This window comes from Oryctolagus cuniculus, chromosome 10, assembly GCF_964237555.1.
Source record: "Oryctolagus cuniculus chromosome 10, mOryCun1.1, whole genome shotgun sequence".
Classification (NCBI taxonomy): domain Eukaryota; kingdom Metazoa; phylum Chordata; class Mammalia; order Lagomorpha; family Leporidae; genus Oryctolagus; species Oryctolagus cuniculus.
The window spans coordinates 57,338,223-57,361,316 of record NC_091441.1 but is presented as its reverse complement, the minus strand read 5'-3'; the positions used below and the strand labels follow the sequence as shown (position 1 = coordinate 57,361,316).

The 23,094-nt window shown below is 39.6% G+C and overlaps 1 protein-coding gene across 5 annotated transcripts in view; it reads left to right on the top strand.

The window, feature by feature from the left end:
* YES1 (YES proto-oncogene 1, Src family tyrosine kinase) overlaps positions 1-20,047 on the top strand; it is a 74,716-nt gene extending 54,669 nt beyond the window's left edge. For all 5 annotated transcript variants that reach the window (XM_008261125.4, XM_070050409.1, XM_051852079.2 and 2 more), the window contains exons 9-12: positions 4,279-4,355; positions 8,326-8,479; positions 9,592-9,723; positions 17,127-20,047. In XM_008261125.4, coding sequence (XP_008259347.1) covers positions 4,279-4,355; positions 8,326-8,479; positions 9,592-9,723; positions 17,127-17,335 — 572 coding nt within the window. In that variant the 3' untranslated portion in view covers positions 17,336-20,047. The remainder of the gene's footprint in view (positions 1-4,278; positions 4,356-8,325; positions 8,480-9,591; positions 9,724-17,126) is intronic.
* The last annotated feature ends 3,047 nt before the right edge of the window (positions 20,048-23,094 follow it).

Sequence of the window (23,094 nt, the reverse complement as noted above, 5' to 3'; positions counted from 1 at the left end):
TTATTTTACACTTTTCTAATGTAAGATTTTTATGTAGATATTTGAAAAGAGGAAAATGACACTTTCTTTATAATAGTTACTAATTTCAGTAACTGATTAATTTCGGTATTTCAGAAGATAGTACAGAATTTAAAAGGAAATATATATACGGGTTGAAATGATTTTGAAAGTAGATTGAGCTGGCGCTGTGGCTCACTAGGCTAATCCTCCGCCTTGCGGCGCCGGCACACCGGGTTCTAGTCCCGGTCAGGGCGCCGGATTCTGTCCCAGTTGCCCTGCTGTGGCCAGGGAGTGCAGTGGAGGATGGCCCGAGTTCTTGGGCCCTGCACCTCATGGGAGACCAGGAATAGTACCTGGCTCCTGCCTTTGGATCAGCGCAGTGCACTGGCCGCAGCGCGCTGGCTGCGGCGGCCATTGGAGGGTGAACCAACGGCAAAAGGAAGACCTTTCTCTCTGTCTCTCTCTCTCACTGTCCACTCTGCCGGTCAAAAAGAAAAAAAAAAAAAGTAAAGAAAGTAGATTGACCAAAGGAAATGGAATAGCTTGGAGAACGATAAATAACAAGTTTGTACAAATTGAATCAAAATGATAAAATCAGATGTTTTTCAGTGCTAAAGCAAAGAAGATAAAGTTAAAAGGAGTTAGTTTTATCTCATTTTAATGTAAACACAATCCCTGTACATAGGATTCCTAAAAACTTCTTTTTGTTATCATAGCTGGTTGAAATTTTTCCATTCCCCCAAACCCAACTAACTATAAGATGTCACCTTTGGCAGCAGTTAGGGACAGGATAAAGAAACTGGGAAGGTTTCTGCTCTTCCCTCTTTTTCCCTATCCTAATGATCCTTTCTTTAGAGGAGGAACCAGTGAGTCAGCAAATAGACCAACTGGCCCAACTTTTATCCATTTTGATTTTGATGTACTTTTTTTCTTTTTACTCTTTTGAAACCATCATCATTTATAGTTAAGTCACTAATTATGTCACCCTCTCTACTCCTCTGTCTTGACCAATGATGTAGTTCCATCTAGTGGAGATGGGGGCAACTACAAGCCACACATTTACTCTAGGAAAATTCTTCCTCAAAATGGACTGAAGCCAAAAGTTAAAGAACTGGAATAGGCATTGCATATTAATTGATAACCAAAACATACCTAAACCTCAAAACACATGGTGTCTTTGGAAGCAATTTCTACTGCAAACAGCTGCCAAATATACTTGTTCAAAGTGTACATTCTGGGGCAGCACTGCAGTGCAGCAAGGTAAGCCACTGCCTGTAGCACCAGCATCCCATATAGGCTCCCATTCAAGTCCTGGCTGCTCCACTTCCAATCTAGCTCCCTGCTGATGCACCTAGGAAAGCATCAGAAGATGATCCAAATCCTTGGGCCACTGCATCAACGTGGGAGACCTGGATAAAACTCCTGGCTCCTGGGTTTGGATCGGCTGGGCCGATCCAAATGGAATGGCCATTATAGCCATTTGGGGAGTGAGCCAGTGGATGGAAGATCTCTGTCTCTGTCTCCTTCTCTCTCGTAACTCTGACTTTCAAATAAATACATCTTTTAAAAAAAAGGAAGTACATTGGATGAACTATACAAGGAAAGCAGATCCACACTGTGTACATGAATTGTAGTGTCACTCTCTTCCCATAAATGCACTTACTATGGGTCAATTAAAAATACAAATTATATTTCAAAAAAAAGATGATAAAACAAAGGGAAATGCAGGAAGTTTAATTGAAGATTTGAATAGCATAGAAATTCAATGGAAGTAAGGCTAATTGTCCATTTAACTGTATTGATAATGTAGTTGAGGGAACATGGTAGAATTCTGTGTTGTCAGATGATTAGATTAAGATTGTTTCCAGGTGGGAGATTGAGAATAGGAAATAACAAAAGTTATCTTGGATTTGCTATGTTGATGCCCCATTACTTAGCAATAACTACATAATTTTTTTTTTATTTTTTATTTATTTTTTTGACAGGCAGAGTGAACAGTGAGGGAGAGAGACAGAGAGAAAGGTCTTCCTTTGCCGTTGGTTCACCCCCCAATGGCCGCTGCGGCCGGCACGCTGCGCTGATCCAAAGCCAGGAGCCAGTGCAGGGCCCAAGCACTTGGGCCATCCTCTACTGCCCTCCCGGGCCACAGCTGAGAGCTGGCCTGGAAGAGGAGCAACCAGGACAGAATCCAGCGCCCCAACCGGGAGTAGAACCCGGTGTGCTGGCGCCACAGGCGGAGGATTAGCCTATATTGAGCTGTGGCGCTGGCCCATAATCTTTCAAACTCATTGCCTTATGTACTCTGAGATAGAACCACTGTTATGGACAGATAATCTTATTGCCCTTATTTTAGTGGGTTTTTTTCATACTAGTTCCCTCACCTGGAATTTGGTTTCCCTATCTCTTGACCTGTCCAGCAGCTACACTTCCCTTCTCAGTATCCAGTCCATGGTCATTCATTGCATTTAGTTGTCATTGCTCTTTAGCCTACTTTGGTCTAGATTTTTTTTTTCCTTTTGTGATCTCGCAAAGCATTATTCTTTAAGAGAATGGTCCAATTTTATGTTTTAAAAACTGTGCTTTAATTTGGTTTGTCTGATTTTTTTATTTTTTTTTTTTTGGAATTAAATACAAACACATGGGCCATGGCTCAATAGGTTAATCCTCCACCTGCGGTGCCAGCACCCTGGGTTCTAGTCCCGGTCAGGGCACTGGATTCTGTCCGGTTGCTCCTCTTCCAGTCCAGCTCTCTGCTGTGGCCTGGCAGTGCAGTAGAGGATGGCCCAAGTGCTTGGGCCCTGCACCCACATGGGAGACCAGGAGGAAGCACCTGGCTTCGGATCAGCATGGTGCGCCGGCCACAGCACGCCAGCTGCAGCAGCCATTGAGGGGTGAACCAACCGAAAAAGGAAGACCTTTCTGTCTGTCTCTCTCACTGTCCACTCTGCCTGTCCAAAAAAAAAAAAAAAAAAAAAAAAAAAAGGCAAATACATGGTAAGCTTTTAACCATAATAGGTAAATGACAGCCAGACTTTTCCTTTGTCTCCTTTCTCTTTGTTGTTACCACAGTACTTTGCTGTTCCATGGTACCTTCTTCTAGAATTGAGAGAAGTTGGTCAAACAGTTGCATAAAAACTCATTTAGCCACTTCTGTTATAACTAATTATTATTAAATGTGTAACTAAATAATGCCAGTTGTGTGAATTCTTGATTAAGATTAATTTAAAAACATGTGTCTGTTACTACTTTTTAAACCAAAGTTGGGGTTTTGATCAAAGCAAGAAAAGATTACCTTTTTTTGAGGGGGGTTGTTTATTTGTTTTTTCTATTTCAAATCTGCCATTTGTTTTTTCATTTTCAATTATCTTTATATACAGAAGATCAATTTAGTATATATTAAGTAAAGATTTCATCAGTTTTCACCCACACAGAACATAAAGTGTAAAATACTGTTTGAGTACTAGTTATAGCATTAATTCACATTGGACAGCACATTAAGGATAGAGATCCCACATGAGGAGTAAGTACATAGTGACTCTTGTTGTTAACTTAACAATTTGACACTCTTGTTTATGGCGTCAGTACTCTCCCTAGGCTCTAGTCATGAGTTGCCAAGGCTATGGAAGCCTCTTGAGTTCACTGACTTTGATCTTATTTAGACAAGGTCATAGTCAAAGTAGAAGTTCTCTCCTCCCTTCAGAGAAAGGTACCTCCTTTGATGGCCCCGTTCTTTCTACTGGGATCTCACTCGCGGAGATCTTTCATTTAGGTTTGTTTTTTTGTTTTTGTTTGTTTGTTTGTTTTTGCCACAGTGTCTTGGCTTTCCATGCCTAAAATACTCTCATGGGCTCTTCAGACAGATCTGAATGCCTTAAGGGCTGATTCTGAGGCCAGAGTGCTGTTTAGGACATCTGCCGTTCTATGAGTCTGCTGTGTATCCCACTTCCCATGTTGGATCGGTCTCTCCCTTTTTTATTCTATCGGTTAGTATTAGCAGACACTAGTCTTGTTTGTGTGATCCCTTTGACTCTTTACCTTTAATCTGCTGAGGTCATTGCATTTTCTTTTTTCAAATGTTATCAGAAATTTTTGGAATTTTGGTTAGAAACCCCTTCTGTAATCTTTCAAAACAAAAATTTCAAAACTGTAAAAATATTAAAGAATGAAAGTTAGTTGTATGTTGTGGTTTGGTGAGTTGTTTGGAAGTGGAAGAGTGTGTATTTCAATCCTATTGTGAGATTTGCTTATTTTCCATCTTTATCTTGCTGTTTCTTTCAGGGAGCTTATTAGATTTCCTTAAGGAAGGGGATGGAAAGTATTTGAAGCTTCCACAACTGGTTGATATGGCTGCTCAGGTATTTACATACATACATGTATCATTTTGAATTGGAAGTACTATTTAAAATGTAGGATAATCTTAGCAGACTATTATAGTTTATATAGTGAAATAATGGAATTTTTGAACTAGAAAGAAAACTTGCAATACCTTAAGTTTTGAGTTCCTACTATTATAGATAATATAGTGTCTGAGGACCAGAGATGTTTAAAAGTTGTATAACTTGTTAAGAGTAAAACCTGTACTAAAATAAGCTCCAGTGCTGTCCTGTTCTATATGACCTTTTAGAAAAGATATGCTTCTACAAATATAAAGTCTATGAGAGTATATGCTTGTATTTCAGCAATTTTAAGAAAAAATCGAGTACCACTTCAGAGAAAATATTAGAAATCTAAAGTATATTCTAATTTTTTATTTAATAGAGCCCAAAACAAGAATTAAGGTGGCCATAAACAGTTTTAAATGGGACTTTTCAGAACACTTTTTTTTTCCTCCAGAGAAACCTTTTATTTAACGAATACATCAGAGCATTTTTATCCTAGTGATTAAGATGCCCATATCCCACATTGAACTGCCTCGGTTTGATGCCTGACTCTGGCTCCTTCCTCTAGCTTCCTGCCGTTGCAGACCCTCGTGGTGAACTGGGATGCAGCAGTAATGGCTCAAATAATTGGCTTCCTGATACTCATATTTGGGATCTGGATTATGTTTCCAGATCCTAGATCCAGTCTTAGCCCTTATGTGAATTAAGAGTGAACCAAAGCTGACAACATGCATTTTATCTCTGTTATCTCTGTATTTATGTATATCTGTATATCTATCCCTCTCTATCTAATTTGTCTCTCATTTTTTTTAAGATACTTTTCTACTCATCTGAAATTTTATTTTAAATATAAAATGAAAACTCATTTTAAAATGAGTTTCTATTCAGGGGTTGGTGCTATGGCATAGCTGGTTAAGCTATCACCTGCAGCACCAGCATCTCACATGAGCACCAGTTTGATTCCTGGCTGCTCCATTTCCATTCCAACTCTCTGCTAATGCTCCTACTAAAGCAGCAGAAGATGGGCTAAGTGCATGGGTCCCTGCTACCCATATGGGAGACCCAGAAGAAGCTCCTAGCTCTTAAGTTAGGAGCTGGCTCGGTGGCACAGCAGGTAAAGCTGTAAGTGCCGGCGTCCCATATGGGTACCATTTTGAATCCTGGCTGTTCCACTTACAATCCAGCTCTCTGCTATGGCCTGGCAAAGCAATGGAAGATGGCCCAAGTCCTTGGGCCCATACACTCACGTGGGAGACCCAGAAGAAGCGCCAGGCTCCTGACTTCAGATTGGCCCAGCTCTGGCCATTGTAGCCAACTGGGGAGTGAACCATCGGATGGAAGACCACTCTTTCTCTCCCTTCCTCCCTTCCTCCCCACCTTTAACTATACCTTTCAAATAAGTGGATAAATCGTAAATAAATAAGATAAAATTTTTTAAAATTTTATTTAAGTTAGACAAGTTTCGTGTATTTCTTATATATAGATTTAGGAACATAATGATACTTCCCTCTGTCCCGCCCATGTTCAAACCTTTTTCCTCCTCCCTCTCCCATTCCTACTCTTAATTTTTAGAGATCTACTTTCAGTTTACTTAATGATTGTAAGGTTAACCCTACACTAAATAAAAGAATTCAACAAATAGTATGAAAAAAAAAAAAAAAAGAAGTACTGTTCCTCAACAGAAGAGAGAAGGGCTATAAACAATCAGTGAATCTCAACATGCCCATTTCATTCCAATACATTACATTTTAGGTACTCTGTTAGTTACCCCTGATCAGGGAAAACATATGTCTTCTTGGGACTGGCTTATTTCGTTAAGTACAATGATTTTTAGTTGCATACATTTTGTTGCAAATGTCAGAATTTCTTTTTTTTTTTAACAGCTGAGTAGTACTCCATAGTATGTGTATATATTCTTTTTAATCTGATCTTCAGTTGATGGACATCTGGGTAGACTCCATACCTTAGCTATTGTGCTGCAATGAACATGGGGGTACAGATAACTCTTTCATATGCTGATTTCTTTTGGTTTGGGTAAATTCCCAGGAGTGGGATGGCTGAATCATATGGTAGGTCTATATTGAGATTTCTGAGGTGCCTGCATACTGTTTTCCACAGTGGCTGGACTGATTTACATTCCAAATAAATCTTAAAAAAAAAAGTTTCTATTCAGATATGTGGTTCATTTTCAGGGAGGTTTAGAAAATTTTTTAATTTGTTTGAAAGAGGAGGAATGGATGCAAGATCTTCCATCCACTGATTTTCTCCCCAGTTATCTTCAATAGTCAGTGCCTGGCCAGGTTAAAGTGAGGAGCCTGAAACTCAGTTTGGCTTTTCCATGTGGGTAACTGGGTCTCAAGCACGCCATTCCTTGCTGCCTCCCAGGGTGCACATTAGTAGGAACTGATAGCAGAAGTAGAGCTAAGACTCAAACCTAGACATCCCAGGCAGGCATCCCAGGTAGCATCTTAGCTGCTGTGCCAGATGCCTGCTCCTCAGGGAATTTTTTGGCTTTTAGTTGACAATGCTGATTCTGGAACCCTTATCTCAGCATCCAAATGTCCACAAGATCTGGCAATTTTGATAAACTTTATATTGAGAACCATACATGCAAGATAGGTAGGTATATGCCAGGCTTGGTTCGTGTTCCTGAGTTCAGGGCTCATAGACACAATCTATGGGGAGGTGGGGAGGTGGGGAGTTGGGGTGGTGCAGTTACTCTTCCTCTTTTTCTCTTTTTTTCATAAACCTTTAAAAATACAAAAGGTATTTTTAGTTCTCAGGCCACACAAAAACAGGCTCTAGGGATTCAGTCTGCCAGATATGGTTTGCCAATCTTTGTGATTAATAACTTTTTTTTAAGATTTATTTTACTTATTTGAAAGACTTACAGAGAGGTAGAGACAGAGAGAGAAGTCTTCCATCCTCTGGTTCACTCCCCAGATGGCTGCAACGGCTGGAGCTGTGCCGATCCAAAGCCAGGAGCTAGGAGCTTCCTCCAGGTCTCCCATGCAGGTGCGGGGGCCCATGGACTTGAGCCATCCTCTACTGCTTTCCCAGGCCATAGCAGAGAGCTGGATTGGAAGAGGAGCAGCTGGGACTAGAAATGGCACCCATATGGGATGCCGGCACTTCAAGTCAGGGCTTTAATCCACTGTGCCACAGTGCCGGCCCTGTGATTAATACCTTTTTCACTAGGACATCTTAGATGGGCCTGATAGGTTTGTGTCCAGAGCTAAATAGTAATAACATAATAATAAAATAATAATAATGATAACAACAACAGCTAAATAACCCTGTAATTTATCTCTTCCATTGACAACCAACTCAAGAAGGCCCTGGGACATGCTGCTAATGATGATGAGATATATCATTGGATTTGAAAATGTTGGCTTGGGGCTGGTGCAGTGGTATTTAGGTAAAACTGCTATCTGCAATGCCAGCATCCCATATGGGCACTGGTTGGAGACCCAGCTGCTCCACTTCTGATCCAGCTCCCTTCTAATGCACCTGGGAAAGCAGCAGAAGATGGCCCAAGTGCTTGGGCCCCTGTACCATGTGGGAAACCCAGGTGAAGTTCCTGGCTCCTGGGTTTGGTCTGGCACAGCCCCAGCCATTGTGGGCATTTGGGGAGTGAAGCAGTAGATGGAAGATCTCATTCTGTCTCTCCCTCTCTCTGTAGCTGACTTTCAAATAAATAAACCTTAAAAAAAAAAAAAAAAAGAAATCTTGGCCTTCATAGTAGATGTCAAATTTTTTAAAATCTGATTTTAGCCTGCTTTTTTATTACAGTGTTTCCTATTTTTGCTATTGTAACTTAGACTGCACCCTGTTCCTATCATTTCTTTGTTTAGTACCTGGTTTTTTTATTACCCTAATGTAATATTAACCAAAATTTTCTCCCCACTTCCCTCTGAATCATGTATTTCATGTTTTTCTTTCCAAGATTGCTGATGGCATGGCATATATTGAAAGAATGAACTATATTCACCGAGATCTTCGAGCTGCCAATATTCTTGTAGGAGAAAATCTTGTATGCAAAATCGCAGATTTTGGTTTAGCAAGATTAATTGAAGACAATGAATACACAGCAAGACAAGGTAGAATTGTTTTCACATAAATGCTCTTAACCTAATGTCCTCTGTATGTTCTTAACATTATTTGGCATGTGCAGGATTTTATAGAATATGTACCCTCAAAAAAAATTCACAAAATCTGTGACTTTACTGTTTTATTCATAAAATTATAGAGTAATACCACTGTGGCTTTTTGGTGTGATTGCCCTCCAAGCTAAAGCTTTACTAGGTAGTTACAGCATTTATTTAATGTAGCAAGTAGTAACTCTATACTTATTAAGCATGCCAACAAAGAAACTTTTTTAATGTTATTTCATAACAGACTTCATGAATCATTAAACTCTTGCCTGTGAACAAAAGTTCTCAATTAGAGTTGATATTGTCTACCCACATTGCCACAACCAGGAACTTCTGACAATGTCTACCTTGAAACATTTTTGGTTTTTACAACTTGAAGGCTACTGTAGTTATCTAGTGGATAGAGGCCAGACATAATGCATTGGTTGTGATAGTGCCAGTGAAAATTGTTACCTAAGCATCTAAAATAAGTAATTTTATAAACACATTTAATCACTTTATGTAAGATACATATAATCTTATTTCCTCTTTAAATGTATAAACTTTAGGAAAGCTAGGGGTTTTTTTTCCTGTACCATAACCTTACACATAAAAGACATGCACCAAATTTTTGAAGAAGTGAACATGGGATTTTTAAAAGTAAGCATAATACAGTTTTTCAGAAAGATAAAATGAAAAAAGCACAGTAGACACTTGAGCCCAACAGCACGTGCCCTCATCCACCAATAGTTAGCAGATGCCAGACTATACTTAAAAGTTAACAAATGTTACAATCCATATTTTTGCTTTACCATATCTTTTACCCCTGAGATTTTCTTAAGTGGTTTTCTGTCTTAACTTCCAACTTTATTTTTTATATCATTGAGTATCATCTGAGGAAGAAATGTGATTCATTTTACTGTGAATTTTCAGAATTAAGAATTTTTTCCCATGTATCTTGTATGTTTGAAGACTCTTGACAGTGATGCTGGGCATATTGACAAAAGGTTAGCCCTGCTTATGCTATATTTACTCAAGCATATATTTAAAAACAACTAAGATTGCCAGTATTGTTTTAGGTGCAAAATTTCCAATCAAATGGACAGCTCCCGAGGCAGCACTGTATGGTCGATTTACAATAAAGTCTGATGTATGGTCATTTGGAATTCTACAGACAGAATTGGTTACAAAAGGCAGAGTACCATATCCAGGTAAGCTTGCATTTCATTAGCTCTTGGTTATCTCCTCTGTGACTTTAACAGAAGTTTATTAGGAGCAGAAATGTAAGGAGGGGAGGCCTTTATTTCTTCCCTCTCTGTGCTGTCTCTCTTGTTTTGCCATTGGATGGACAGCAGCCAGTGAGAGCCATAGTCCTTGAGGTAGGACAAGTACATGAGGTGTGCCCTACATTCACTTCTGCTTTCTCCCTGAGGAAATTTTCCAGAAGGCTTTATATCTGTCCTGGTCTCTCATATCTCAGACCTCAAATGCTTATAGGGCATCTTCATTTTCCCCAAGTAGCTATTTTCTAATAGAGGGACTTGTATATTTTTATAAATATGGATCTTCTGTGTTTTCCTCAGTAAACTACCTTGAGAAGAAACTTACCTGTCATTAATAAAGAGGAAAAAAGATGTTTTTCTGTCAAAAATAGATTTCTATAGCTTTAGGGGGCAATTGAGGAAATGTTAGCTTGTTTGGAATTAAGCTATAGTGGAATATTATTTTGTCTGATACTTCTCAAAAATTTTCTACTAAATTATTCTAGTAGAGGAGAGTGAAAGCAAATAAATTCCAATCTTCAGGAAATCTGTCAGGTTAATCTTACAGTTTTTATATATCGTCTGCCATATTCCCCCATTCTGATTCCTCCAACTATAAATCTAAAACTATCAAATTTTATTACCTACTTTCCCTTGTTGCAGTTACTTGCTGTTATCACCAGTGTCTCCTCCCTTAATACAACTTACCATCACCCTTTTCCAATAAGACTGAGCTCCTGTCTTAATTCATGTCGTCTTAATATAATCATCATTGCTTTTTTTTTTTTTGAAGATTTGATTTATTTTTTTGAAAGGCAGAGTTACAAAGAGGGAGAGATAGAGAAAGAGATCTTCCATCTGCAACATCCAGGGCTGGGCCAGGCTGCAACCAGGAGCCTGGACTTCATCCAGGTCTCCCACATAGGTATCCAGGGCCCAAGCACTTAGACCATCTTCTGCTGCCTTCTCAGGTGCATTGGCAGGGAACTGGATCAGAAGTGGAGCAGCCAGGACTCCAACTGGTGCCCATATTGTGATGCTGGCATCACTGGCAGTGGGTTAACCCACTGTGCCACAGTGCTGGCCCCTGATTTTTCCATTACTGTGGTCTCTTGCAGCTTTAGTAGCTTCAACTTTTCCTTCCAGTTTCCCTTAGCCAGACTTTCCATGTTCATAATAACCACAACTCTCCCATAATCTGATTCTTGTATCCACTCTACCACCTCCCATCTTTTGAGTTAACACTTTCTACCTCAGCCCTAGCAATTTCTCCACAATACCAAGATCTTTACGTTGATGCTACCACCTTTTACTGCTTCTCACACTCTATAAAACCAGTCTACTTCAATTCTGTGATCAAGCAGTGTAATCACTCTTTATTTATGATTGCTCTTCTCTCGTTTTGTCACTTGTGCTTAACAAAATCACTGAACTAAATACACCCAGTTCTGCCTACTGTACACTTGGCAAACATGACTGAAGAAAACAGTATAGCTATGTTTCACTTTAAATATATATACAAGGAGTAACTTTGAGTTTTGACCATAGTGGAATGACTAATATCTAACTTACCATCTCACTAAAACTGCAAGTTAGACTAAATACATAAAACAATTGTTTTGACACTGCTTAGCAACTGATAAAGGCCACAATCCTTAAGATAGGGCAAGCCTATTATGTGGGCCCTATATTTTATACCTAAAAGGATGTAAGGTGATAGAGCTCAAAGAGCAAGTATCAGTCTGAGCAAGAACAGAGATCCACAAGTACAGGGGTCTGGAAGGCAAGATCACAGAAGGAAAGGAGCCACAGGGAAATAACTCTAAAATTCTGCTTTAAAATTCCATTCTGGTTCTTGGTCAAGTCCTGTTCTGCTTATGAATGGAGAGACTGCAGGAAACCTAACAGAAAATAGCTTCTAGGGGGCTTGGTAGCTAAGCAGAGTTCAGAGTTACAGAGTGCTTGCTCAGCTGAAGTGGATGGACATTGGACAGACAAAAAGCTCTCTAGGCTTTTTGCAGGGACTCTTAGAAAGGCCATGCCATCAGAGAAGTGGTAAAACTGAACAAAACTTAAGTACAAGCCTTGACAGACCAAATCTTGGTGAACTGCCAGTAAACTACTGATAGAATAAGACCTAACATCCATTAGAAAATGACAACATGATCCAGATAATCTACAATATGATTCAAAATGTCTAGCATAAAATAAACTGTTACTAAACACATGAATAAAGGAAAGGATGACTGATTATAGGAGTAACAATTTAATAGGAACAGTTCCAGAGATTTTTCATATCTTGGAGTTAACCAAGGATTCTAAAATAGCAATATTTAAGATATTAAAGTAGAACAGTTTGGCAAAATAATGAAGAAACTGGAGACTCATTACAATTGGAATCTATAAAAAAGAACAAATGGAAATTTTGGAACCTTAAAACAGATTAAATTAAGAGCTCATTAGAGGAGTCAGAGCTGTGGCATAGTGGGTAAAGCCCTGGCCTGCAGCACCAGCATTCCATATGGGTGCTGGTTTGAGACTTGGCTGCTCCATTTCTGATCCAGCTCCCTGCTAATGTGCCTGGGAAAGCAGTGGAAGATGGTCCAAGTCATTGGGCCCATGCACCCACATGGGAGACCCAGATGAAGTTCCTGACTCCTGGCTTCGGTCTGACCCAGCCCTGGATGTTGTGGCCATTTGGGGAGTGAATCAATGCATGGAAGATCACCCTCTCTGTAACTCTGCCTCTCAAATAAATAAATAAATCTTAAAAAAAAAAAAAATTCTCCAAGATGGCAGAATAGGGAGGGAGCACACTGATAGTCTGGGAAAAGATAGTTTAATAAAAGTGGAGATACTGTAGTCTCAGGGAAGAGTTAGGGGGAAAAACTGCAGAGGAAACTCTTCGGGAACTAGTGGGACACAGTGGACCAACGTGGAAGGCACAGACACCCACGGCTCGGGACTCCAGCCACCAAGTCTATGCACCAGTGCTGGAAAGGGAGGGGCCAGAGATAGAGAGAGAGAAGATTTACCATGCCAAATTTGGGTGTGTCACCTTTGGCACACTCTTAACCCTGAAGACCTGAACAGAGCTCTCTGGCCACACACATCACAAGCCTCTAAAGATCCACCAAAAGCAGACAGTCCACTTAATCTAGAGTCATAGCATAACGAGAAAAGCCACGACAGCAAGGAAAAAAAAAGAAGAAACCAAAGAATATCTCCCCAATGCCAAGCAACAAATGCAGAAGCCGAGGAAACAAGAACAAGGAAGACATTATGACGCCCCTAAATGAACATGACACTCCAATTCAAGATTATGAAGATGATGAGATAGAAGAAATGCAAAATATGGATTTTTTTTTTTTTGACAGGCAGAGTGGACAGTGAGAGAGAGAGAGAAAGGTCTTCCTTTACCGTTGGTTCACCCTCCAGTAGCCACTGCGGCCAGTGCACTGCGGCTGGCACACCGCGCTGATCCGAAGCCAGGAGCCAGGTGCTTCTCCTGGTCTCCCATGGGGTGCAGGGCCCAAGGACTTGGGCCATCCTCCACTGCACTCCCGGGCCAGAGCAGAGAGCTGGACAGAAAGAGGGGCAACCGGGACAGAATCCGGCGCCCTGACCAGGACTAGAACCCGGAGTGCCGGCGCCACAGGCGGGGAATTAGCCTATTGAGCCGCGGTGCCAGCCAAGATATGAATTTCAAAAAATTGATGATAAGAACACTTAGAAGTTCTCAAAAACAAATTCTTGAACTACAGAAATCCTTACTGGACAGGATAGAAAATCTCTCTTGTGAAAATGAAATCTCAAGGAGGAATCAAAATGAAATGAAGAATCTAGTAGAACATGAAATTGTGATATTGAAGAGAAATCAAAATGAAATGAAGAATTCAATAGATCAAATGACAAATGCATTTGAGAGCCTTAAAAACAGAATCAGTGAAGCAGAAGAGAGAATATCAGACTTAAAAAAGCACAGGAAAGTATACAATCAAAGAAGAAAGTATACAGTCTGGAGAAGGACAGACATCCTAGTACAGGAAGCTCATAGAACCCCTAGTAAACATGACCAAAAGAGATCCTCACCACGACACATTGTAATCAAACTCACCACAGTGAAACACAAAAGATTCTAAAATGTGCAAGAGAGAAACATCAGATTACTCTCAGAGGATCCCCAATTAGACTCACAGCGGACTTCTCATCAGAAACCCTACAGGCTAGGAGGGAATGGCGAGATATAACCCAGGTACTAAGAGAAAAAAACTGCCAGCCCAGAATATTATATCCTGCAAAGCTCTCATTTGTGAATGAAGGTGAAATAAAGACCTCTCATAGCAAATAGAAATTGAAAGAATTTGTCACCACTCGTCCAGCCCTGCAAAAGATGCTTAAAGATGTGTTACAAACAGAAATACAGAAACACGGCCATCAATATGAAAGAAGGTAAAGGAAGAAAACCTCCCAGTAAAAGATCACAGGAAGTTCAAAGCATATATTAGAAATATCTTTGGGAAAATGGCAGGGCAAAGTTACTACTTATCAATAGTCACATTGAACGTTAATGGCCTGAACTGTCCAGTTAAAAGGCACAGACTGGCTGAATGGATTAAGGAACAAAACCCATCTATTTGCTGCTTAGAAGAAAGACATCTTTCCAACAAAGATGCATGCAGACTGAAAGTGAAAGGTTGGAAAAAGATATACCATGCCAACAGAAATCAAAAAAGAGTGGGCATAGCCATCTTAATATCAGACAAAATAAACTTTAACAAAAAGCTGTTAAGAGAGACAGAGGGGCACTATATAATGATTAAGGGGTCAATTCAACAGGAAGATGTGACTATTATAAAAGTATATGCACCTAATTACAGGGCACTGATTTATTTAAAAGATATGTTAAAGGACTTAAAGGGAGACTTAGACCCCAATACAATAGTAATGGGGGACTTCAATACTCCACTTTCAGCTATAGACAGATCAACAAGACAGAAGATCAACAAGGAAACAGCAGATTTAATTGACACTATAGCCCAAATGGATCTAACAGATATCTACAGAACTTTTCATCCTACACATAAAGCATTTACATTCTTCTCAGCAGTACATGGAACCTGCTATAGGATTGACCACATACTAGGCCATAAAGCAAATCTCAGCAAATTCAAAAGAATTAGAATCATACCATGCAGCTTCTCAGACCACAGTGGAATGAAGTTGGAAATTAGCAACTCAGGAATCCCTAGAGTATATACAAACACATGGAGACTGAACAACGTGCTCCTGAATGAACAATGGGTCATAGAAGAAATCAAGAGAGAAATCAAAAACTTTCAGGAAGTAAGTGAGGATAACAACACAACATATCAAAACTTATGGGATATAGCAAAAGCAGTGTTAAGAGGAAAGTTTATAGCAATAGGTGCCTACATCAAGGAATTGGAAAGGCACCAAATAAATGAGTTTTCAGTGCATCTCAAGGATCTAGAACAACTGCAACAAACCAGACCCAAAACTAGTAGGAGAAGAGAAATAATTAAAATCAGAGAAGAAATCAACAGAATTGAATCAAAAATATTACAGAAGATCAGCCAAACGAAGAGTGATCAGTTTCAGTTCACAATTGATCATAATGATAGGACTAAGAGTCAAAGGGATCTCATAAACAAGACTAGTGTCTGCTAATACTAACTGATGGAATTATAAAGGAGAGACCGATCCAACATGAGAAGCAGGGTACACAGCAGACTCATAGAATGGCAAATGTCCTAAACAGCACTCTGGCCTCAGAACCAGCCCTTAAGGCATTCGGATCCGGCTGAAAAGCCCATGAGAGCATTTCCGGCATGGAAAACCAAGACACTGGCAAAAACAAAAACAAAAAAAACCACAAACCTAAATGGAAGATCTCTGTGAGATCCCAGTGGAAAGAACAGGCCATCAAAGAAGGAGGTACCTTTCCCTGAAGGGAGGAGGGAACTTCCACTTTGACTATGACCTTGTCTAAATAGGATCAGAGGTGGCGAACTCAAAAGGCTTCCATAGCCTTTTTGATCCCCATGTACGACCTCTGTCCTTAATGTGTTGTACAATGTGAATTAATGCTGTAGGTAGTACTGAAACAGTACTTTACACTTTGTATTTCTGTGTGAGTGCAAACTGTTGAAATCTCTACTTAATATATACTAAATGGATCTTCTGTATATAAAGATAATTGAAAATGAATCTTGATATGAATGGAATGGGAGAAGGAGTAGGAGATGGGAGGGTTGCGGGTGGGAGGGAAGTTATGGGGGCTGGCGCCGCGGCTCACTAGGCTAATCCTCCACCTGCAGTGCCGGCACCCTGGGTTCTAGTCCCGGCCAGGGTGCTGGATTCTGTCCGGTTGCTCCTCTTCCAGTCCAGCTCTCTGCTGTGGCGTGGGAAGGCAGTGGAGGATGGCCCAAGTGCTTGGGCCCTGCACCCACATGGGAGACCAGGAGGAAGCACCTGGCTCCTGGCTTCAAATCAGCACAGCGCGCCGGCCACAGTGGCCATTGAGGGGTGAACCAACGGAAAAGGAAGACCTTTCTCTCTGTCTCTCTCTCTCTCACTGTCTTAACTCTGCCTGTCAAAAAAAAAAAAAAAAAAAAAGTTATGGGGGAGGAAAAAGCCACTGTAATCCAAAAGCTGTACTTTGGAAATTTATATTTTTTAAATAAAAGTTTAAAAGAAAAAAACTCATCATTGGGGCCGACATTGTGGCACAGCGGGCTAAGCAGTCACCTGCATGCCAGCATCCCATTTGAGCGCCAGTTTGCGAACAGCTGCTCCACTTCCAATCCAGCTGCCTGCTAATGTGCCTGGGGAAGCATAGGAGATGGCTCAAATGTTTGGGCCCCTGCACCCATGTGCGAGACCCAAATGGAATTCCAGGTTCCTGGCTTCCACCTGGGCCAGCCCTGGCTGTTGCGGCCATTTGTGGAGTGAACCAGCAAATCAAACTTCTCTCTTTCCCTTTTTCTCCCTGCCTCCATAACTCTGCCTTTTAAAAAATAAATAAATCTTTTTTTTTTAAAGTGACACGCTAAATTCCCATTAATCAAAAGGGGTTAGCTTCTGAAGGCCTTAATATTAGAAGTAAAGAATAAAAAAATCAGACATACTGAAATAGGGATTGGCATTTTCTAAGTTCTTTCTGACTACTCTGACATTTAAAATTTACTTTGTTTCTTTATTGAAAGAATCATTTCACTGAATATTTAAATGTAATATAGCCTGAATCAGTTAGTGGGTAGGGGATTTGGTTTGTTTTGCTAGTGGCGGTTAGGACCATTGTTTTTTAATGTTTGAGTCTTGTGTGTTAGGTATGGTGAACCGGGAAGTGCTGGAGCAGGTGGAACGAGGATACAGGATGCCCTGCCCTCAAGGCTGCCCAGAATCCCTCCATGAATTGATGAATCTGTGTTGGAAGAAGGACCCTGACGAAAGACCAACATTTGAATATATTCAGTCTTTCCTGGAAGACTACTTCACTGCTACAGAGCCACAGTACCAGCCAGGAGAAAATCTATAATCTAAATAGCCTGTTTTATGGGCACAGGTCTGCCAAAATGTAAAGAATTTATGTAGAGTTCCTCACTTACATTAAGGAATCAAAAGAAGAAAATCTTCACTCTGCATGTTTTTAATGGTAAACTGGAATTCCAGATTCGATTGCACAAAACCACTTTTTTTTTTCCAAGCGTTAAGTACCAATGATGAATTTTCCAACTTATTTCAGGGTCCAAAGAAAGTAGAGCTGAGAATATTGATGACAGCTTAGTTGGTAGCGTGGTAGTGAAGAGCAACAAAGCTACTGTCTATAAATCACTTCTGTTCTTTACTTCCCCAAACAGAATTGTTGAGATTATTTATTGTTATAGACAAAATTTGGGAGATAAAAGTTACACATAAAATCTAAAATTAAGGAACTTTGTGGGACCAAATGATTCCATTCCACTTTTTAAAAATTTCTTGCGTTTATTCTCAAAAGTTTTTTTCCAAATCAGTCAATATGTAATCTTAACATATGCCTCATTTTGCATGGAAATGGGCCAGGTTTTTCAGAAGCAAGAAAGGAATATAAACAGTATCAAAAGAAATTAAATTTAGACCACACCAGTGGATTTCAGAAGTATGATATACTGTGTTCATACTCATGTTTATGGAACTGGAAAATAGAATAAAACATTTTTCACTTTACTCAGTTTCTGAATAGTTCTATTTATAATCATGAAGGTAAGTAGAAAGTAAATCTTTTTAAATTTGTATTGATTTTTTTAAAGGCAATATATAATTAAAGTCCAAGAGGAAATCTTTTAATCCTTAAATGGCATGAAAGTAAGACCCAGCATTTAAATAGTCCTTTCGAAGAAAAAAAATAGGCTTGGTACTGTGAGCATTGTTGCTAATATGTTGTTATGGTAATGGGTGCCACAAATAGAAAGTACCACTAGATCAGGGACTTGAATGCACTTTTGCTTGTATTGAATAGAGACTAACAGAGAGGGAAATGTATTTAAAAGAAATATGAGAAAAGATAATGTGAAAGTTTTACAGGTGGAGAATGGAATGTAATGTTTAATGTTGATGTCATGGAGTGACAAATGGCTTTGCTGGCACTCAAAGCACCTCCCTTAGCTATTTTCTGAGACTTGAAGAGTTATATAAAGCTAATTTTTCTTAACATATACACTAAATGAGTGTTATATCCTCAAAATAGTGAAGTCAGGGCTTCACACTAATTCCAATGACAAAGCGTTTATGTAAAACATTTTTAGAACTCTAGTGTTCCAATCCATGTTTGAATCTGTATTCACTTTTTTTTTTTTTTTTTTTTTTTTTTTTTTTTTTTGATAGGCAGAGTGGACAGTGAGAGAGAGACAGAGAGAGAAAGGTCTTCCTTTGCCGTTGGTTCACCCTCCAATGGCCGCCGCTGCAGCCGGCGCACCGCGCTGATCCGATGGCAGGAGCCAGGATCCAGGTGCTTTCCTGGTCTCCCATGGGGTGCAGGGCCCAAGCACCTGGGCCATCCTCCACTGCACTCCCGGGCCATAGCAGAGAGCTGGCCTGGAAGAGGGGCAACCGGGACAGAATCCGGTGCCCCGACCGGGACTAGAACCCGGTGTGCCGGCGCCACAAGGTGGAGGATTAGCCTATTGAGCCACGGCGCCGGCTTGAATCTGTATTCACTTTTGAAATATACTTAATGGTTATCATTTTTCCCTCTTAAAGTATAGATAATTTGGGAAGGAAAACTTATTCTGTGTAATAACAGTAGTAAAGAGAAGGACAGTTTTTGCCTACTTGAAGTGCAGAGTGAAACACAAAATAAGCTGATTTTTATTTTTATTATAAACTCAAATTCTAAAATACAGATTTGAATAGCAGCATTACTGCTTTAAGTGTCTAGAAGAGGGAAAACTGAACATCATAATTAAAAGTGACATTTTAAAATACTCTTTTATAGCCATACTTTAAATAAAGCAGTATCAGGTTTCCAGGTTTTAGGATATAATATTTAACTACTATCACTTACCTAATTTCATTATTAAATTTCATATTCTGTGCCATGGTATCCATGTTCAAATTCAGGCCATTCTAAAATGTGACAGGTGAACTTCATGCAAGATTTGGCAACAGTTCTGGTACTAAAAATTATGGTTGTTTCTTCTGTTTACGTAACCTGGTTAGTATTGGAGCCCTCTGCCAAGAGGGTCTTCCTAAGAATAGTGCTGTCATTATTTACCCTTAACGTCTACAACCTGTGACATGAGATATTTAAAGGGCTTTATGTGAATTATGATATTGTAACTTTTCTAAGCATTTTTAAAAGGGTAACAAAATTATGTTCATATACTAATTCTGATTAGAAAAATAAGCCAGGAAAAGTTGATGGTATTCTTTAGGTTTTAACTGAATGGAGCAGTGCTTTATAATAACAGATGTATAGTAAGGATAAAACACTAACTTAATGTTGTGTATTCAGTTTAAATTGTTACTTATTTTTAAATTGCTGAGAAAAATAAAGTTTTGTACATTTGGAGATTTTTTTTCCCCAACAGTTTTTTGTCTTAAATGTCTTAATGTGGAACTTAATTAACCCTTACCAAAAAAGGAAGTTGGCAAAATAGCCTTCTAGCACAAACACTTTTTTAAATGAATAATGGTAGCTTAAAACTTAATATTTTTATAAAGGGTTGTAATATTGTTTTGTGAATAATTGAAATAAACATTGTTGAATGCACCTGTTTATCTTTTTAGTTGCTATTCATATTTTCTCGTTACTTTTTTAAAAAATTGGTATATTCTGAATTTATTCTTCCACTAGGGAGAAAAATTGCTCAGTTACTTATAACTTCCAAACAGAGTTAAACCAGTCTTTTATTAAAATCCAACCATTTTGAACTCATTCTAGTTAATTTTCCATGTCAGGTGAGTAATATTATTTTTACAAATATTTTTTCAAAATTATACTAGCAAATACAGTTAATGTAAAGAGACCTAAGTCATTGGAGTGGATATATTCAGAGTATTACTGTGAAGGATATAGAGTAACCACTTCTGACCATAAGAGGCTTAATTTTCTAAAAATAAAAATGTGAGATTTATATCATTACGTTTCAAAATTTTTATTATAGATATTAAAATTATACTAAATTTTGAATGACCAATCAAAAGCATTCATTTTTCAATACAATGATAGTGTTTAATTACCTTTTACTGTTATGCCATCTAAAATTATTACTGGCTTTTTCCCTGATTCCACAAAAATAACATTTAATCAATATAAGCACTTCATTTATTAAACATTTATTGAGTATTTTTGGTAACATAGTAATACTTATTCAGTTTCTAGTTTGCTTCTTATTTACATTTGGCAATTTTTTTTACATTTATGTTCATTTGGCATGTGTTTTTATATTTAAGTTGTACATTTATGATTTATCAAATCTTTTTTGTGCTAAGACAATTCTTACAGCCCCCCAAGATTAAATATTCATCTGTATTATAGGTTATGCTTTTTGCTTTAACAATTCACGTGGAAGTTGAGCATAAACCATCACTTAATGGGTCCAGTGTGAATCTGTGCCACTCTGAGACTCTGCCAGCAAGAGAGCTTCACCAGACCTAGATGCTGAACCCGTGCCCAATCTGACACTGTGACCCTCAGAACCATCAGCCACAATAAGTTACTCCCCTTCTTGAAGGTGGACTGTTCCAGATATTTTGTTATAAGTGACAAAAAGCTGACTTGGGGCCAACGCTACGGTGCTTCTGGTGCTGGCATCCCATAAGGGTGCTGGTTCCTGTCCTGGCTGCTCTTCTGATCCAGATCTCTGTTTAGGGCCTGGAAAAGCAGTGGAGGATGGCCCAGGTGCTTGGGCCCCTGCCTCCAAGAGGGAGACCTGGAAGAAGCTTCAGATCCTGACTTCAGATTGGCCCAGCTTCAGCATGGCGGCCATTTAGGGAGTGAACCAGTGAATGGTAGACCACTCCCTGTATCTCCTCTCTAACTCTTTCTCTCAAATAAATACATAAAATCTTAGAAAAGCTAATACAATTATGCACACAATTATACAAATGTTTTGTCATTTCTTCCATCAACATAACTATATTATTAATCACTATCACTTGATAGTGCACCTTAATCAACAAGGCAGATTCTCTTTAGTAGTCCTTTTCTCTTTAAGATTCATATCCTGACAAGTTATTTTTTTAATTTTTATTTGAAAGGTAGAGATGAATCTGCATCTGTTAATTTACTCTCCAAATGCCCACTATAGCTGGGGATGGTCCACACTGAAGCCTGGAGCCATGTCCTCAATCCGGGTTTCCTCTATGGGGTGATAGGCCCAAGTACTTGAGGACCTGCTTCCTCGTATGCATTAGCAGGAATCTGGGATCAGGAGCAGAGCCAGGACTTGAACCCAGGTACTCAGATAAGTAATGTGGGTGTCCCAAGCAATATCTTAATTGCTGTGTCAAACTTGCCCACCACATGTCAATTTTTTGATGAATTGTAGACTTATATAGTTGAAAAAAATCTCAAGATTTTGGTTGAGATTGCATTATGCTTATGAACTAATCTGGTAAAAATTGGCATCTCAGATCAGTCTTACCATCCCATTTATGCAAATCTTTACTTAGATCTCAAAGTTCTTCAAGCTTTCTGTTTGGAGTTGGAAGTCTCATGCTGAGTGTGATCACGTTTCTCTATGAATACATTCCATTGCTGCTGGAGTCCAACTTGCAGAGAAGAGAAACAAGAATGTGCTCCAATAGCATTATTTCCTTAAAAATCAGCTCTTCTACCCTTCCTCTTTTTTTTTTTTTTTTTTTTTTTTTTTTTTTTTTTTTTTTTGCTTACAGTACATACATGAGTTTTTGTCACTGGCAACCAGAGTCCTGGTTAATTAATACCCAAAATGTTAATAAAGGAATACTTATGAGCAAAGTAGACAACTCATGCTTAATATCATGCATGCATTTGCCCTCCACACCCAGACTCTGCGTCATTTCTGTTGGAAGGCTGACCTGTACGTATCAGGGAGTTCCCTTCTCTGGGTTCCTGTTGTGTCCAGCCACTGAACAGCTCTAGCAAAAGATTGAAGGAAACCAGGAAGAGAGGCTAGGTACTTAACTTCTTTGGCTTCTTCCCTGTAAGTTTGAGCTGGCTATGGTTTCACCAACCAAAGTTGTTGTTGTTGTTGTTGTTTTTATAGGCAGAGTGGACAGTGAAAGACAGAAAAAGGTCTTCCTTTGCCGTTGGTTCACCCTCCAGTGGCCGCCGTGGCCGGCACACCGCACTGATCCAAAGGCAGGAGCCAGGTGCTTCTCCTGGTCTCCCGTGGGGTGCAGGGCCCAAGCACTTGGGCCATCCTCCACTGCACACCCGGGCCATAGCAGAGAGCTGGCCAGGAAGAGGGGCAACCGGGACAGAATCTGGCGGCCCGACCAGGACTAGAACCCCGTGTGCCGGCGCTGCTAGGTGGAGGATTAGCCTAGTGAGCCGCGGCGCCGGCATCGAAGTTCTCAATATGGCCTCCCCCACGTTTTCTTTCCTTTGGGGTCTGGTAACTGCTCCCATTCTGTATCTGCTGGCTTCAGATGGTGACAGTTTTTGATGGCCACTAATTGTAGGTAACTGCATTAATCCTTGTGGTTCCCCTACCCTGTCCACTCCTTTGTAAATACCTTTCATTTATCTTGAGTATGCTGTTTCCATTTGGGATCCTGACATACCATAATACCAACAAATCTCAGGGAAATTGGTAAACAATATCTGCTAAA